This window comes from Petaurus breviceps, unplaced genomic scaffold, assembly GCF_028583685.1.
Source record: "Petaurus breviceps papuanus isolate PSGF00001 unplaced genomic scaffold, PetGlider_PUasm1.0 90515, whole genome shotgun sequence".
NCBI classification, from domain to species: Eukaryota; Metazoa; Chordata; class Mammalia; order Diprotodontia; family Petauridae; genus Petaurus; species Petaurus breviceps.
The window spans coordinates 3706303-3726020 of record NW_027187269.1 but is presented as its reverse complement, the minus strand read 5'-3'; the positions used below and the strand labels follow the sequence as shown (position 1 = coordinate 3726020).

At 36.1% G+C, this 19718-nt stretch overlaps 1 protein-coding gene across 3 annotated transcripts in view; it reads left to right on the top strand.

The window, feature by feature from the left end:
- The window catches only part of MSL3 (MSL complex subunit 3), a 28878-nt gene extending 10761 nt beyond the window's left edge, over positions 1–18117 (top strand). The window contains exons 10-14 of one of the 3 annotated variants that reach the window (XM_069062994.1): positions 1761–1870; positions 14052–14151; positions 14450–14534; positions 17440–17541; positions 17660–18117. In XM_069062994.1, coding sequence (XP_068919095.1) covers positions 1761–1870; positions 14052–14151; positions 14450–14534; positions 17440–17539 — 395 coding nt within the window. In that variant the 3' untranslated portion in view covers positions 17540–17541; positions 17660–18117. Of the gene's footprint in view, positions 1–1760; positions 1871–14051; positions 14152–14449; positions 14535–17439 lie in introns of all 3 variants that reach the window. The other 2 variants (XM_069062995.1, XM_069062996.1) reach the window with 2 other exon arrangements.
- The last annotated feature ends 1601 nt before the right edge of the window (positions 18118–19718 follow it).

Sequence of the window (19718 nt, the reverse complement as noted above, 5' to 3'; positions counted from 1 at the left end):
ATTCACTGCGCCACCTAGCCACCCCCTCTTTATAGCTTTTAATGATTAAAACCTTTTATTTTGGATTTTTTATTTATTTTGGCTAACCTAGTGCATAAGCTCTTCTTGCTGATACTCTTCTACTTTTACAAAACATAGTTTAAAACTAGTTAGATTTAAACATTTTAAGATTTATTTTAAGGATTATTTACTGATTCCTCTAACTGGTTTCATTTTAGAGTGAGTAAATCATAATTCAACTCAGCAAACCTTTATTAAGTACTTATGGAATACGTAGCATTTTACTAGGAAGATAAAAATAGAAGACAGGTTCCTAGCCCTGTAGAAGTTTGCATTCTTGTTAAAGAGTCAAGATATTCTCTCTCTTTCTCTCTCTATGTCTCTCTCTGTCTCTCTCTCTCCCTGTCTCTCAGTCTCTTTCTATCTCTGAAACTTTTAGAGAATAGTTAAGTACAAAGCAGCATGTAATAAAATCTTTTCCAGACTTAACATTGTTAAAAGAAAGATCAGAAATTACTGTAGGTTAGACTTCGTGGAGAGAACTCAAGTTTTGAATTGAGCCATGAAAGAAATGGAGGATGTAGAATTAAGGAGAGGGAAAAGGGGGGTGACAATCTTAGGAAGATACAAATAGAATTCCTAAGGGCACAAAGAAAACAGCTTGGCCCCTGTAGTTTTTCTGGGGTTCTGGGCTTGGGCATAGTGAGAGATATGAGGTTGGATGAGAATGTCGAAACTGGTTAATTGAGCATTTCATTTCATAAGTCATAGCCATTCTAAATTATGGCAGAGGAAAATGAAATTAAATCATTTTTTCAGATGAGTAACTTAGGCAGCATAAAAGAGTATTGACTTGAATTCATGGAAGTCTGGGGTTGAAGCCTCACCTACCACTTGCTATTTGTATGACCTTGAGCAAATCAGTCTCTCAGCCTCCATTTCCCCCTCTGTAAAATGGTGGGGGTATTGCTGGCATTAATAGTTATAGATGGGTTGTTATGATAATCAAATGAGATATGTGGAAAATGCTTTGAAAAGGTTAAAGCACTATGTAAATGTTAATTTTGTTGTTATATAGTTCTGCCTTTGCCTATGAGATTTGTAAATTCAGTGACTTCATTCCTATTAATGCTGATTTTAAGGCAAATATATAGACTGAAGATTGATATTTTTGTATAAGTTAGTTAAAGGCATTCTTGAGCCCTTTGTTTCACCTCAGCCAAGTTCAGTCCTTTTTATCTGGACCTTTTAGGCCCAACATCTTAACATAGCAAGCACTATCTAGAACAGTGTATGCTTCTGTCAAGGAAATGGAGATATGGAATAGAGGATGAAGCCAATAGAGGTGGAAGTTACAAATGGACTAAAAGCACTGGCCTTTAGAGTCTGGAAGACCTGAGTTCAAATTAGGCTTCAGACACTTGACATTTAACAACTGTGTGACCCTGGGCAAGTCATTTAACCCTTATTGCCTCCCCAAAAATAAAAACAAAAAACCTCACTACCACCACAACAACAGATGAACTAAAAAGCCTACTAAACAATAAGAATATATGTGTGTGTATGTATCACAGTGATTATTAATTGACTAATAACTGAGTTATCAATTTTAGGTTTATTCCTTATAGTTTTTATAGTTTATGAAGATCTAGACAGTAGCTTTTTATTTTATCAGATGCTTAATGTATACTTGTTTAATTGAATTGAATGTATAATTTGCAGCTGAATTAATTTTTCTTCTCCCCCCCATCTTTTGGAAGAAACCCCAGTTCATAGTGGATCATCTTCACCTATTACTTTGACTCCTAGCAAAGAAGGGAGTGCAGTGTTTGCTGGCTTTGAAGGTAGAAGAAATAATGAATTAAATGAGGTAAAGAACTAATATTTTGGAATTCATCATCATTAGTAGTTGAAGGGTATAAATATTAGTCTTTGAGAATTGCCTATGGTACTGAATGATTAAATAACTTTCCCTGGCTCAGACAACTGGCATTTGTCAAAGGCATCTTGAATCCAGGTATTCCTGGCTTTGAGGTCAGCTTTCTATCCTTTATTCCATGCTGCTTTGCTTCCATAAATCCCCCATGGAAGATTGACCCAACAAGCTGTGTGAAGCATTTGGGTGCTTTTTCATTTTTGATACACAATTGGCCACATCCTTTTCTAGTTCTCTATGCCTTTTAATAATATCAGGGAGCTTAAGAGCATATTATATTCCATTCTATCCCTTCACATATCAATAGATATTCACTATGTATTCACTCTATAATAATATCTATATTGCTACCACCCTATAATAATAATCTCCTTGATTATTGCAATAACCTTTCAACTGGTTTTCCTGACAGTTCTCTCCCCTTTCAAATCTTTCCCCAACATGGCTGCTAAAATTATTTTCCTGAAGTTCAGGTCTGACCATGATATTCAATAAACTCTAAAGGCTCCCTATTTGCCTTTAAGATCAAATAGAAACTCCTCAGTTTGTCATTTAAAGCTCTTCTCAGCTTTATTTTGCCCCACCTTACCTTTCTAGCCTTTCACCCACTCCACCATCCATTGACACTGGCCTTCTTGCTGTTTCTCTTTTGTCTGGTTCAATGGCTTTACACTGCCTGTCTGCTATACCTGGAGTGCACTTCCTCCTCACCTCTGACTCAGTCTCTGTTTATTTCAAATTCAGCTCATGTGCCATCTTCTACATAAAGCCTTTGCTGCTGCTGCTTTCAGCGTTTTTTTCTTATCCTTTCACTGTCCCTTCTTAACTTTGATTGAAGTCTTATATTCCCCCTGATGTTTTTTTAGTTTGTATATATTGGGTATATACTTAAACTGTATATGCACCTGTTGTTTCCCCTGGTAAAATAAAAACATCCAGCAGGTAAGGGACTGTTACATTTTTGATCTTAGTACCTAGAACATTGTTTGGCACATAGTAGGTGCTTATTAATAAATGTTGTTGATTGAATGTTATTAGTGTGGTTTGTGATGTAATAAATGTATGTTATTCATATTTTGCTAATAATCCTTTCGATGTGCTTTCTGGCTTTTTACTTTGAAGATATCATTTAGATTTTAGTCCTATATTTTCAGTTGTTTTTATTTAACTTTAACTTCATTTTTATAAAAATATGAAGAGAATAACTACTTGTATAGAATCACTCTTACACTCATTTTTTGAATCAACATTGGAAAACCAGAAATATTTATATATTTTATAGTAAATGAAATAAATATTTTAGAGTAATGATTTTTGTTTGTAAGTGAAAGTATGATTTAGTAATCAACAAATATTTAATTGTGTACAGTGTACATGGCATTAAGCAAAAGAGAACATGACACAACTCATATTTTACCCCGACTCCAGATCTTTTGTACGAGGGGTATTAGGCAACCTTGCCATTTCCTGGCAAGTTTTACATAGCTAAACTTTGTAGGAACGGGAGAAATTTTGATTGTGAAAATAACAATTGTGGTTTCCACTTTGACAGGGAGAGTCACAGGTTTTAGGAAGCACTACATTGTTATATGCTTTTTTTTTTCTGTAGCTCTTGGGCTCTGAGGTAATAAGATGAGAAAAAGTGGTAGAGAAGAAAAAGAATTAGGAAAATAAGTTTGGGAGCCAAAGATAAAGGACACTACAAAAACAGAAAGAGCCATGTGAAACGCCACAAGATACAATATAAAAAGTGCTGGCTTGAGGGTCAGGGGCATCTGACTCTTGGCTCTGCTGCTTCCATGATTAGCTGTATGAGTTTGATCAAGTGCCATGGTTCCCTCATTTTAAAAAAGAAGACTGTATTAGATTTCTAAAGTCTCTTCTAGTACTGAAATGCAGTTGTGCTTATTTAATTGGTGTAGATAAGATGTTTACTTGTGAAATTTTTTTTCATTTCTTTTAATAAATCCCTGATTTATTGATGTGAATGCTTTCCCAGATAAAGATCACAATTGCTTCTTGCCTTAGTATATTCTCTTTGACAGTTATTGCCTTTCTCCCTTCCTATCTCTCCCCGCCCCCCCAAATAAAAAAAAAAAGTAAATATTGCCTGGTAGCCACCTTTCTGGTGGTGAGCCTGTTTGAACTTAGCTAAGGTGGTCTTCAGATAACCCTTTTGATTTTGATAAGCACTTTTTTTTAGGATATCCTCTGCTGGCATAGCCTTTGATAACAATCCCTGGTCATCACCTGCCATGACACAGCAGAGTAAGACTGCTGTATGAGCCAAGACTTCAATCACAGATGCAGTCCATTTGCTCTTAGAGACAATTTCATGACCTGCTTTGGCCAAAACTTCGTTGTATTGTGACTCTGGTGATGAACCTCTCTGAACTTCTCATAGATTCAGAGCTAGAAAGGACCTTGCTGATTACCTCCTGTCTGTGTAACTTTTGGCAAGTTATTTATCTTTTCTGGGCTTTAGTATCCTGATTTATAAAATGGAGGGTTTGCACTAGGATGGCCTCTAAGGTTCCTTCAGTCTCTGAATCAGTGATTCCATGTATTAATTCAACTCCCTTCCTTTACAGATTAAAGGACTGAGAACCAGAGAGGTTAAGTGATTTACCCAGTCTAACACAGGTGATGGATCTGGCTGTTTGATTTTCATTCCAAATCCACTGTTCTCCTCACTAAACCACAATGGGATGACAGACATACAGACCACACTGGGTCATACTTGAATCTTTGTAGCTTGGAAGCACCTGTTATATTTTGTACCCTGTTGGGATAGCTTTGCAGAACCTAGGCTGTAGGTCCTAGAGCAAACTTCTTTACTACTGAGGGCTTGGAATAGGATTGTAATGAAGAATATATGAAAATAGAACCAAAAATTGCCTCATATGATGTAGGAGTATCAAGAATTGATTTCTGCAAGGAGATAGAAAATTCAGGTAAATAGAACAGTTTGGCTTAGAGTATAGAAGTGGTTCTCAACTTATCTACAGTGGTAAAACACCTAGACTAAATAACAATTGGCAGAATCTTTCTAGTAAAATCCTCTTAAATTATTTTAAAACATAATAATGTAAAGGTCTTTGCAGTATGGTTTGAGAAACACTGAAATAGAATATTTGATTAGGGAAAAAATATACAACTGTTTCTTCTCACTATCTATAACTTCTACAGAGTTTATATGAAGACCTAAAATACCTTTATTTGACTCTGTATGATTTGGTTCACCTGTTTCTCACTTGAAAAAGTAAAATATTCTGACTGGCTGACTCCATGTAAACATACTAGCATTTCATCTTGCCAGTGTGAGATTGCCATCTAGTGGCAAAATGGGTAACTGTGGACATTAGGAGAAACAATCTTAAATTATGTTCAGGAACCAGTTTTAGCAGAAAGTAGGAAGTCTACATAGGAAATAGGGTAGAAAAGTCCCTTCACCCCCAGCTAGTTCATACCCACCAGTTCTCTAACTAAGGATGTAGTTCATTTGTACCATGTGACTTGATTTTATCAAGGAGAACTAGGGGCTTTAAAAAAAAATTCCTTTACCAACCTTTAGTCTCAATTCCTAATTAGCTATTTTTGTTCTGTCTTTTCAGTCCAAAAGTAATTTTATTTTGCAGAGAAAACAAGTAAAATACAGTAGAAGAGCTTTGTCCTCTTTCTGTTGTCATTTTCATTGTCTTTTTTTTTTTTTTTTAGCAATTGGGGTTAAGTAACTTGCTCAAGGTTTCACAGCCAGTGTTCTGGGTGTGGTGCTAAGTTATCTGAGCCCGGATTTGATCCCCAGGTCATCCCGACACTGAGGCCGGTGCTCTTACTCGCTGAGCCACTTGGCCACCCCTAAGCAATTGGGGTTAAGTAACTTGCTCAAGGTTACATGACCAGGTGTTTCTGGGTGGATGCTAAGTGTCTGAGCCCAGATTCGATTCCCCAGGTCATCCCGACACTGGGGCCAGTGCTCTTATTCACTGTGCTACCTGGCCGCCCCTTCATTGTCCTTTTTACCTAGAGTGGCTGTCCTATTCCTTCTTTGAACCTCTTCTCCACTGTAGTTTTAAAAAATAGGAAAACAAAAAAAAATCCTTTTTCTTTAGTATTCATGGCACTGTTTTATGGTACAGTACCACATTTCTGTATACATTCTCCGCTGCCTGCTTTTATGTCAATTTATTAAGTGTCTGCTATAGGCCAGTAAATATGCTAGGTGCTGAGGCTACAAAGATCAAAATGAAGCAGTTTCTGCCTGCTGACATACAGCTTATTGCTAGAGTAGATAAGAGTACTGGATGTGGTGTCAGGAAGACTTGAGAGCAAATCAGGCTTTAGTTAAGAGATTTATGACTCTGTATACATTACCTAATTGCTGTCTGTCTCAGTTTCCTCACATGTAAAAATGAAGATAATTATAATACCTATCTTCCATATTATTGGAATGAGATATTTATATAAAGTGCTTTGTGAACCTTAAAGTACTATGTAAATGAGAGCTAATATTATTAAGTATATATAAAATACAGTACATGATAATTTGGAGGGGCAAGATATTAACATATTGGGAATATAAAAAAAGGTCTAATGTGGGAAGTATAATTAAAGTTGAGCTTTGGAGAAAACAAAATAAATGGAAAATACTTCTAAGAGACACAGGTGAGGAGAAAGCACCTTCCAGTCATAGGGGACAGCCTATGTAAAGGCAGATGGAATGTCATGTATGAGATCAGTTTGCCTGGATTGTAGAGTATAAAGGGGAAGAATGTATGAAGTTAGAAAGGTTATGAAAGCTTTAATTGGCACACAGGAATTTATATTTGATCCTTGAAGTTAATAGAACAACCAAAGTTTATCATCTCTACCTAGCTGTTTAAAATCTAAGTTGGTTGGTGAGATTGTCTTTGCATCCACATCAGTCTCTTTAGATAGCTTCATTTTTTTTTTTTTTACTTATTGGAATTCCCCTTCCCCCTTTCTTTTTTGCAGAATTTCATTCTCAAGAATTGAAATATTTTCATCCAAGTTGTCATTGGCAGTGTGTTGAAACCTACCTTTGTTGGCTATATAACTTTCCATTTATAATTTTAATTGCCCAGAGACTGTGGGTTTTCTATGAAGTGCACTCAGCATCACTGAGAGAATATTGATATTAACAAGATTTTTTTGTAATGTTGAGCACTTAATGAAACAAGGACTACCATATATATATGTATGGGGAGTTTGACTTTGAAAAAGTGTTACCATTTTTAAAAAAGGAAAGCTTGAGAAGATATTAGAGTGCTATGGAGGTTTTTTAAAAGACCTAGTAAGGTGTTGAATAAAGACCTATTGGATAAAAAGTGATTGAAGATGACAAGAAAAAAAAAAAAGAAGGAATGATAAAGGGAGAAAGGGCCTGGAAGAAATAAGTGCAAGAGCACAGTTGGAAAGGTTGGCCTTAATGAGACAAAAAATCACCTCTTCATCAGATACTGGAATAAAGGAGAGAGAATGGGGGTAATAAATAGTGGTTTTGAAGGATAGGGTAGGGGAAAAGAAGGAGCTCCAAAACTGTGGTCTCTGTGTTTCACAAAGTAGGTTATATTCTTTGTTGAGAGGAAGGGAGGAAGAGGTGGTTGTATAGATACTTCAGGAGACAGAAGGTTTGAAATAATTATAGTTAGTGATATCCAAGGAAGAATAAAAGGAAGTTATGGGGAAGAGAAAGAATACATGTAGGAGGAGTGAGGCAGAGGAAAATATTGATGTATAAGAGCTTTTGCACAGGAAGTATTTCAGAGTGATAGGGGAGTGGAATAGTTATGGGTGATGATCAGATCCAAGGATATGTAGTTGTGAGGGAATGAATATAGCCGGGGGGAAATCATGGGAATTTAAGACGTTGATGAACTGAGACAAGAGGGTGTTGAAGAAGAAGTTAGTGCAGGCCTACACAGCATTTGGTCTGTGGGCCACTTCCACCAAAGGATTTCAGGTGGACCACGAAAAAATGTAGAGGTTGTAAAACAGTTCTACACAATGTATCGCCTGCAAGTCCGTATGTTGTACAGGCCTGCATTAGTGTATATATTAGAGACCCCAAGTATGAGGTTGGGTGAAATTATAAGGAGATTGAGAGAAATTATAAGCAGATGTTACCTGTCTCCACTATTTGACCTAGTAATAGAAATACTAGAACAATAATAGAAGAAAAATAAGAGAATATGATTTCACAGAGGAAGCAAAAATATCTGTTTTCAATCTACAGATTGCATGATAGTGTCAATGAAATTAAGACAATAGCTTACTTAAAGTAACATACCTATTAAATCCACTAAAATAATCATTTCTTATATAATTGAGAGTCAGGCTGCTGAGATTTATACTGAACTTTATAAATGCAAAAAAATTCACTGTTTATATTTGGGCTGTTAGTATAGTAAAAAAAAATCATTGTACTGCTAAAATACTAGTATTCATACTATTCAAATTAATCTAAAGATTTAGGGTTATACCAATCAAAACTCCAGGTTGATACTTTATTAAGTTAAACAGAATATTAGCAAAACTCATATGGAAAAATAAAAGGTCAAGCCTATCAAGAGAGTATCAGGGCTGAAAAGAAGCATGGATTGTTAGATAGAGGGCTAGGAGTTAACTATATCAGTAAAAAAAAATTTGGAGAGAAATTAATAGAAAAATCAGTGGAATAGATGAGGTTAAATAGCACCTAAAAGGAAATTTATGTAACAATCCAGTATTTAATAAGCCTATGATCATAAAGTGCTGCCAAAAGGTCTCTCTATTTGAGATTTACTCAAAAAATTATACATAATAATAGAATGCAGAATCAGGGGTGGGAAAACTGTGACCATGAAGCCATTTGGCCTTCTAGGTCCTTGGGTATAGCCTTTTGACAGTCCAAATTTTACAGAACAAATCATTTGTAAAAGGGGATTTGTTCTTGTGAAGTTTGGATTCAATCATAGGGCCACATTTGAAGACCTAGAAGGTCACATGTGGCCTCAAGGCTGCAGGTTCCCCACCTTGTTACTTTAGACCAAATTCTTACATACTACCGAAATCTAAAAATGTATAAATGATCTAAATAATTTTAAAAAAACCCATACCTTAAAAAAATAGAAGGGAATGAAAGGTTATGTTTTTCCCAGTTATAAATTGTGGAAGAATTTGTAACCAGAGATAGGATAGAAGATAATGTAAAAAAAAAAGTAGACCATTTTGATTTCATAAAAATAATAAAAAAATTTGCACAAACAAAATGCAGATAGAGGAAATAAAGAAACTATAATTGAAAGTAAAAAAATTTATGCATTATACATCTCTAATAAAAGCATAGAACTGTAAGAAATTTCTATGTATCATCTAATCCTATATACTTATTTTATAGATAAGGAACCTGAGTTGCTCAAGGTTACACAATAAGTGGTTGTGCTAGGATTTAAATTCCAGTCTTGTGATTCCAAAGCCAGCAATCTTTCTTTCCATGGAACCATGCTATCTCTTGAAGGGATGTAGCTCCAGTGTGATATTTATAGCACCCACAATCATGATAAAGACCGTGACTATAATTCCCACATGGCACTCGATTGCAAAATATAACAAACTCTCCATATAGAGGACAGAAGCAAAGCATTTATTTAGATACCAGAAAACCAAATCCCAAAACCAGTAAGCCGATTCCATCACAGTAGTAATGAAGTTAACAAGCCATAACAACACAGAGAGCAATGCCATCCTTTAGCCTTCCCACAAACCAATATAAGATCAATATTTACTCACAAACCTCTCTATCTTCTTGCTTGAGCATCCTTTAGCTCTGACTCGCAGCTTCCTGTGGGCTAGGCTTCACCCTTCAGAAAACTCCCACCACAGGCTCCATGTGATTACATTCAGCCTATATACTTTCAGAGTATAGGGGCAGAGTATACTTTCAAAGCAGGTAAGGTCTTCAAATTCCCAAGGAATTGACACAAATCTGTAAAATTTAAAAGCCATTCCACAGCAGGCAAGTGGCCAAAGGATATGACTTTTTCAAAATAAGGTACATAAACTATAAACATTTGGATTTCAAGTCAGAAGACCTGGGTTTGAATTCTGACTTTTTTTTTTGTCTTTGTTACCTTGGGCAAGTCATTTCTCCATGGCCCTCAGTGATAGATTATGACTTCTCTTCCAGTTCTAAGTCTGTGCTCTAACTGAAAAAATATTTAAAACTATTAATAATTAATAAAGTACAAATTAAAACAAGTATATTGTATCACCTCACATCCCTCACTTGTCAAAAATAAACAAGACAAAGTTAGAGGGACTTGGGGAAGACATATACATTAATTCTTTTCCTTTGGAGCTGTAAATAAATCCTCTTTTTAAAAAAATTTTAAATTCTTTATTAACTTCTGATTTACATCATTTGTTTCTGCCAGATTTTGAGTTACAATTTTTCTTCCCGTTTTTTCCCTACCCACCAACCCAAAATAGCATTCCCACAGGATATCCCCTCCTCCAATCTGTTCTCTCCCATATTTTCTCCCATACCCCTTTCGACTTTTCCAGTGGCTCTCTATGCCTCAGTGCCTTTATATCTTATTTCCCAATTACATGTAAAATAGTATTAATAATAGTATATACATATGCATATATATATGCACTCATACACACACATATTTGAAAATTTGATTTTAAAACTTTGAATTCCAGATTCATTCCCTTCCTTCCTTGTCACCCACCCTCACTGGGAAGATAAGCAGTTCAGTATAGGTTGTACATGTGTGGCTAATGCAAAACAATAACATAGTAGATATATTGTAAAAGGCTGACCATATTTCCCTCCCTCCTATCCCACCTCCCACTTGTTCTATTCTCTACTTTGATCCCATCCCTTTTCAAAAGTGGGTGCTTCCAACTTCCCTCCCCCCTAGCCTGCCCTTACTTCCATCATCCCCCCTCTCATCCCCTTCCCCCCTACTTTACTGTAGTGTGAGATACCCTATTTAGTGTGTATGTCTTTCCCTCCCTGAGCCAAATTCAATGGGAATAAGTTTGACCCACTCCCTTTTGCCTTCCTATTCTTCCCCTCCATTGTAACCATTTTCCCTTGCCTCTTCTATATGAGATAGTTTACCCCATTCTGTCTCTCCCCATCTCCTGTCATTATATTCCTCTCTTACCTCTTAATTTCACCTTTTAAGTATCATCCCTTCCTGTTAAATTGGTCCTGTGCCCTCTATCTATGTATACCTGGAAACATATACACACATTCACATATGTATTCATATGCCCATATACCCTCATACACATATATATATTTCTATTCCCTTCAACTATTGAGAAAAGTTTCATAAGTTACAATTATTGTTTTTCCATGTAGGAATGTTAATAGTTCAACTTTGATAAGTTCCTTATGATTTCTTTTCCCTGTTTACCTTCTCATGCTTCTCTTGCTTCTTGTATCTGAATGTCAAATTTTCTATTCAACTCTGGTTTTTTCAGCAAGAATACTTATAAGTCCTCTGTTCCACTGAATGATCATATTTTCCCCTGAAACATGATACTCAGTTTTGCTGGGTAGGTGACTCTTGGTTTTAATCCCAGCTCCTTTGCCCTCTGGAATATCATATTCCAAGCCCTTCGATCCCTCAGTGTAGCAGCTGCCAGATCCTGGGTTATCCTGATTGTGTTTCCACATTATTCAAATTGTTTCTTCCTGGCTGCTTGTAATATTCTCTCCTTGATCTGGGAATTCTGGAACCTGGCTATAATATTCCTAGGAGTTTTCTTTTTGGGATCTTTTTCAGGAGGTGCTCGGTGGATTCTTTCAACCCCTCTTTTGCCCTCTGGTACTAAAACATCAGGGAAGTTTTCTTTGAGAACTTCCAGGAGGATGATTTCTAGGTTCTTACTTTGATCATGGCTTTCAGGTACTCCAATAATTTTTAAATTCTCTCTCCTGGATCTATTTTCAAGGTCAGTGGTTTCTCCCATGAGATATTTCACATTGCCTTCTATTCTTTCATTTGTTTGGATCTGTTTAACAGCATCTTGATTTCTCATAAAGTCATTAGCTTCCATTTGCTCCAATCGAATTCTGAAGCAATGATTATCCTCATTGAGCTTTTGAGATTCTTTTTCCATCTGGCAAATTTGACTTTTTAAGGCATTCTTCTCATTGCCTTTTTGAGCCTCTTTTGCCATTTGAGTCAGTCTGTTTTTTAAGGTATAATTTTCTTCAATCAGGCTGTTGACTCTCATTTCATAATTTTCTTGCATTGTTCTCATTTCTCTTCCCAATTTTTCCTCCACTTCTCTTATCTGCCTCTTAAGGTCCTCTATGGCCTGTAACTAGCTCGTATTTTCCTTTGAAGCTTTTGGTGTAGGAGTTCTGTCTTCACTGTTTTCCTCCTGTTCCATGCTTTGCTCCTTTTTGTCCCCAAAATAGGAGTGTAATGTTGGAATCTTCTGTCTGCTTTGTTTCCTTTGCCTGGTCATGTTGCCCCTCAGTCACTTGACCCCTGGGCTTTTTGCCACAGTAAGACTCTGCCCCCAGACAGGGGAGCTTTTGTCCCAAATGCTAGGGTTTTCTCAGCTGCTGGAATTAGATGGGTGCCCTCTCTGAGGTCTCCACATGCTCTGGCAAGCTGGACACACACCCAAGGACCTCCACCCTAGACTGCAATCCAGATCCAAGAAGGTCAAAGCAAGAGCGATTACCCCTCAGACTGATGCTTGGCGCTGGCTGGCTGTGCCGGTGTCTCAGTGGTTTCTCGCCCCAGGGGGCAAAAGCCATGCACTCCCACTTACTGGGTCTCAAAGTCCAGACTGCACTGACCTCTCACTTTGTCCTTTGCTTCTATGTGTTGATAATTCTGGAAACGGCCACAGCTGCTGCTGATTTGGAGTCCCTCTGGCCAGTGGCTGGTGAGGCCCGCCCTGGGGCTAAAGCCTCGGTGCTGGGCTTGGCTCCCAGGGCGCTGTGCTGGATTTCTGCTGGCCTGCCAGGCTATCCTCAATGGGAGGTTAGCTTCTCTGTGTCATTTTGTGGGTTCTGCAGCTCCAAAGTTTGTTTAGAGTCCCCTTTTTACATGGATTGGGGAAGGTAGAAGCCGGAGCCTCGGGGAGGTTGTGCTTCTACCCAGTCATCTTGGCTCAACCCCCAAACCACTCATTTTGTAGAACAATTTGGATTTATATAAAAAGAGTTACTAAAGTGTTCACCCTGTTTGACCCATTGATCCATTGCTGGTTTTATTCTCCAAAGAAGGTTAATGATCTCATGAGAATATTTATAGCAATAGCATTCATGATAGCAAATGGAGGGAAGTATGTCTAGTAATTGAAGAATGGTTGAGCAAATGGTACATGAATGTAGTATAAAATCTAAGCACCTTAAGAGTATTTGTAGCTCCTAGTACAGTGCCTGGTACATATTAAATACTTAAATATTTGTTCATTGACTGAATATAAGTAATTCAGAGACATGTGTAAACATTTGTATAAAATGATTCAATGATTTTTGGTTAGCCAAAAGAACAATTACATAATGACTATAGCATTGTAAATGAGGACAGTGCTAAAGGGCAATGAAATTTAGGTCAAAAAAGGTGGTTAATATAGATATCAAATGATTAAAGCATTAGCATGAATCCTTTCTGTTAAGAAATGGAAAACTCCCCAAAGTGAAAAGTGATGTGTATTCTAACCTGTACTTACTCTCTTAGGAAGTTTTGTTTAGCTGTTTTAGAAATGTACTTTTGTCAAGTGATAGTTGAGGAAACATGCTGTATTAAAATGTATCAATAAAAACAAATCTCTTGTGGTCCTATAAAATATAGGGGAAATAGCTGTTTTAGAAATGTACTTTTGTCAAGTGATAGTTGAGGAAACATGCTGTATTAAAATGTATCAATAAAAACAAATCTCTTGTGGTCCTATAAAATATAGGGGAAATTTGGTTTGAAAAAAGTATATCTTTATTATGTATGGCAGAATTTAAATGTCTTTGCTTATTACTGTGCATTTTCACAAATCAGATTTACAGGTTTCTAAATTTTAAAGTTTTTCATGTTTTTATAAACTAACCATGAACCTATTAAATTATTACTTTCAGATGCTGTCTTGGAAACTTATGCCAGAGAATTACCCCCAAAGTGATCAACCTCCTCCTCCTTCATATATTTATGGGTCACAGCATTTGTTGCGAATGTTTGGTAAGAGGTTCTGTTTTTTTTTTCTTTTAAAGTGCCCCAATTTGGAGTTCTATTTAAAGCATTAGGTTTATTTTGAAATTGCTATCTGTAATGAAAGTAGATTTTTAAATACCCATTACCTATTTTTAGAAACCTTTGCTAGCTAAGACTTCATTTAAAAAAAATGCAAGTTTCATCACAAATGGAAGGAGTAGAAAACCAAACTTCAAAATGAGAAGACTAAAGGTGGTATAAGGATAGATATTTATCACACTGCTTTTGCTTGGTTTATTGATGTGGAATGTTTCTTTATTTACAGTAAAACTTCCAGAGATCCTTGGGAAGATGTGCTTTTCTGATAAGAACCTTAAGGCTTTAGTTAAGCACTTTGAACTCTTTCTGAGGTACCTTGCTTTTTCTATGTAAAATGTGTGCATTTTAGAACATCTTTGAATACATTACTTTAAATAATTTTTTTAAGCAAATGTTTATTGGGAATTAAAACTGTCTCATTCTTTGTATTTATGTACTCAGCTCCTATTACCATGCCTGGGTATTTAATAGTAGATGCTTAATACATGCTTGTTGATTGAGATATCCATTCAGGTAGAGTATTAATCAGCACAGTTATCCCCTAGACTTTGAGTTGTAACTAGTTATCTTGTAGTTGGTTTATTCATCCCATTTCTAAATCAATATATTTAGTATACTTGGAAGGCCCTCTATAACAAGAGGCCTTGCCAACAATATGTGGCTTTTAGATTTGAACTTGAGGGGTAAATTTTACTTTTTGCATAGGGATAGAGCTTTGGTAGACTGTATAGGATATGAATCTAATGCAGTAACTATGAAAATATAAAATTGAAAATATTTTGAAATGAAATTTATTTTTCTCTCCCATTTTCCTCTAAATTTTTCCATGTCTTCACTATCCTTCAGATCACCCAGGTTCAAAAACTTGGAATCATCCTTGAGTCTTTCCTCTTCTTCAACCCAGGCAGTTACCACTTCTTTTTATTTTATTGTCACAAAAATCCCTCCTATCTGTCCCTTTCTCCACACTCATACAACCCCTACTTTAGTTCAGGACCTCATTGATTTCCACTTGGACTGTTTGCTAATTATGTTTTTTGTTTTTGTTTTTTTGCCTCCATTCTCCTCCCTTTGTAATATGTCTTCCACATAGTTGCCAGATTGATATTCCTAGAACACAGATCGGATGACCATGCCACCTTCTGATGCAATAATATTCATTTGTTCCTTTTGCTTCTGGGACAAAATACAGAATCCTTAGGATAGTTGTAGGTTCTTCAATCTGACTTATCTACCTGCCCAGTTTTATTTCGTATTATTCACCTTCATGTACTCTCCATTTCAGACAGCCTGGCAAGCTAGTTGTTTCTCATACCTGACACCCCATACTCTGACACTTTCTTTTTGCTCGAGAGATCTCTCTCTTCCTCCTTTCCTCTGCTTCTTAGACGCTTTAGCTTCCTTCAAGACATACCTCAGGTTCTACTTCCTAAATGAGACCTTTCTTAATCCTTCTCACATGTTAATGCACTGTGTCCCTCTTGAAATTATTTTGTAGTATTTTGTTTATACATTGTATTTGCTTATTTATAAGTTGTATATTCCTAGTGAATGTAAGTTCCATGAGGGCAGGGTCTGTTTAATTCTACCTTCCTCCCTCCCCCCATCTAGTTTATTCCCTCATACAAATTAGGCTTAATATTTGTTGAATTTAGTATAAATGAAATTTATGTGCAAAGATGAATTTCATGTCAACCACTATGAGAAAACTGAGAGGAGGAAAGGATCACTTTCATCTTGGGTGGGGAGAGTTAGAGAAGGCTTCATAGTGGAGGTGATACTTAAGTTGGGTTTTGAAGCAATGAAGGGATTCCCAAGCAGAGATACAAGGGCATAAAGGTGGGAAGGAGTAGAATGAGAAAAGGGGACAAAGAATAGTTCATCTTGATGGAAGAAATCTGTAAAGTGGGGAGTAGTATGAAATATAGCTGGAAAGGTAGGTTGGACCAAGATTTTGGAGAACTTTTTATATGAATTAGGAGTTTATTTTTTATTTGGTTGTAATCATAATATAATAACTAGGATTTACATAGCACTTTGAAATTTACAAAGTGCTTTCCAAATACCTCCACAACAATCCTAGAAGGTAGGTGTTCTTATTCCCACTTTACAGATGAGGAAACTGAGGTAGAGGTTAAGTGACTTACCCACCGTTATATAGCTAGGAAGTGTCAAAAACCAAATTTACATTCATGTCTTCCTGAGCCGGGTCCAGCACTCTATCCATAATGCCACCTAGGGAAATGTGCATAGAAGAGTGATGAGACTACAGTCATTGTCACCCAAGACTCATCCTAAAAAAAAAAAAACTCAAGAGAATGAAGAAATAGTAACTGAGGTTCAACATTCTCTGCCAATCTCCCAAGCACTTTGAATTGTTTAGGTTCTGAATTTTTATTTTGTACACTTGGCTACTTTAAAAAAGTTTAATTGAAACAAATTCACCTGACAGTTCTCACAGTGAAATAATAACAGCTAGCAAGCAATTGAAAAATTATCTTTCATTTAATCTTTACAACCCAGTGAAATGGGTGCTATTGTTATCACCATTTTACAAATGAGGAAACTGAGATTGAGAGGGTTTAAGGGACTTGCCCCAAATCACACAATAAATTATTGATTGAAGCATGTTTCAAGTTCATGTCTCTTTGACTCCCATTCCATCATTCTGTCAGTTATGCCATCTCTCACTGCCTTTAGGACAAGGGTATTGGAATCAAAATTATTGCACTTACTCCAAAAATAGATTGTAGAGGGGCAGCTAGGTGGCACAGTGAATAGAGCACCAGCCCTGGAGTCAGGAGGATCTGAGTTCAAAACCGGCCTCAGACACTTAAACATAAAAACTAGCTGTGTTACCTTGGGCAAGTCATTTAACCCCAGTTGCCCTCCCAAAAGCAAAAAGAACAAACAAACAAAAAATAGATTGTAGAACAGGTGAGGTCTTAAATGTTTTTGCTCAACTATATTTAGCCTCTAGGAATGTATTTGATAATATAACCTTGAGGGGTGGTGTTTTTTTTTTTCCCCCAGGGAACCTGGAGGGAAATCTATTTCTGAAATTTTGATTAAGACTTTTGGGTTGTTTTCCCTCCTTATTAGACTTTAGTTTCTGTTTGGAAGATCTTGTAAGATTAAATATAAAAATCTCATTCATAAAGTTGAAGTAAAGATATTAAAACTAAAGTTTCTTTCAATTTCCTCCTTTTGTTTTAGGTTCTTAGCTGAATACCATGATGATTTCTTCCCTGAATCTGCTTATGTAGCTGCTTGTGAGGCCTACTACAGCACCAAGAATCCCCGGGCAATTTACTAAAAGTAAAAATTTTTGATGAAAATGTAAAAAAATTCTCTCTATAGAGATGTTTATACTTTCATTTTACTATGTCAATCCCAGATGAAAAACTAATGGAAATAACATGGCTTTTCTTTTTAGACCAAAAAGAGACCGAGACAGCTGGATTCTTTGGTAGAAATGGATCACTTTTTTGTCTGAGTTGCCCAATTACTGCAGTATGAATCTCTCCAATATTTCTTATAAATATTGCTTCTAGATGACTTAAGAAACTACATCAGCATCTAATGCTTAGAACTGCATATTTTTTCTTCTAAAATGGGATAAGAGCAGCTGTATTAGGTATAGAACATTTCATAAAAGTGTACATAACTTGATTCAGCAACAAAATGTGAAGTTGAGGTTTATTTTCTTGCCATGGAACTAAGTTTATTCTTATGAGGAAAAATAAATGTCTGTGGATTTTATTTCATAATTGCTCTTAGGGGGAAAACAAATGGATGGAAAAACACATAAATCAAAGCTTTTGGTTTATATTTTTGGAAAAACATTTTCAGTTACTTGAATAAAATATTGCCTTTGTTTTTAGACCAATAGAAGACTTTTATTGCAATTTTGCTGCTTTGGGGGACCAGGTGGTATCAAAGGTAGAAGAATCCTATGTCCTGCAATGCCTTCCTTTTTTGTGCCATTCTTGTTTAATATACCATATTCCTTGTGTTGACTTTACTGGAAATTGAGGAGGCCCATTGCTTCTGTTCTTGGATCCTACTTTTCTGGCTATAGTATGGCTGGAGAAGCTACTGGACACACTAGCAACTTGCTCCTCTAGCAGCTACATTGGCCCTAACCCTAGTTAGGGTTCGTTACCCTATTTTCACTTTTGGTTTTCCTTTCTTTAGATTGATAGAATAGATATCCGTATCATGAAGGTGTTAAATATACCTTTTAGATGAAAGTCATCTTATTCTAAGGACTCTAGAGGATTTTACTTTACTTTTAAAGGATTCCATTTGAACATGAGATTGTTCTAAAATGGTTAGTGAAAATATTGTAGCTACAGTATCATTTCAGACACCTTTTTTTCTTATGGGGACATTAGTTATTGATTAAAGAGTATGTTGGGGGCAGTTAGGTGGTGCAATGAGAAGAGTGCTGGCCCTGGAGTCAGGAGGACCTGAGTTTGGATCCGGCCTCAGACACTTAACACACACAAACAAAAAACCTAGCCGTGTGACCTTGGGCAAGTTACTTAAACCCAGTTGCCTTCCAAAAAAAAAAAAAAAGCAAAAAAAAAAATCTTGAGAGTATGTTGGTTGTTTGACTTCAGAATAGTTGTACCTCTGCCCCTTCCATTTTTAAATCTTTATGCCAAGGTTTTCTCAACTTGCTTTTAGGGAAGAGTAGTTAAAATCTTTTGACCCTTCAATATTCCTGGAATTGTTCAAGAAGATGTAACAGTCTACAGAATTGTGAAAGAAAAGAAAAATAGTTTTTACTTACAAGGTATTAGGTGTTAAATTTTTTAAAATAAAATTTTTGCCTGATTGGGAATTTCTCCAACAAATTCAGTTTGATACTAGCTACATTTTTTCTTTATGACAATGAAATTAATCCCTTACCCCCATTTAATTAATAAACATTCTTAAAAATAGATTGAGAACAGCACACATTGGCTTTGAGACTTTCACAATATATTAGGTAAAATGCTATTCCATCTATTAAAGTAATGTTGCTTTCACAGATAAAATTTGTCAGTGCCTGTGTGTGATATGAATCAGGCTATCTAATGCTATCTTTTCATGTTACAGTTGAAGAAACTGAGACCTGTAGGTACAGTTACTTGGCCAAGGTTAGACAGAGGGCAAGAGCCAGGATTCAAAGCTAGGTCTTATGGTTCCAAACCCAGCACTTTTTCCAATGTACCAGATTGTATCATTTTATGTTCTGAACTAGTGAGATCAAATTTTGTTCATTTGTTAAATTTCATCCTGTTCTTGTTGAAATGCTTTTGTGCTCAATTGGTTTCATTAATATATTACTAACATTTGAGTACCTTCCATCTGGCATTGTGAGAAAGTATAAAAGAATAAAAACACATGATTCTTATACACAAGTTGTTTGCAGATGATTTGAGGAGACTGCATATAAAACTGGAGAATTTAGAGTGTGATGCATCATCTTTTTTTTTTTTAAACAA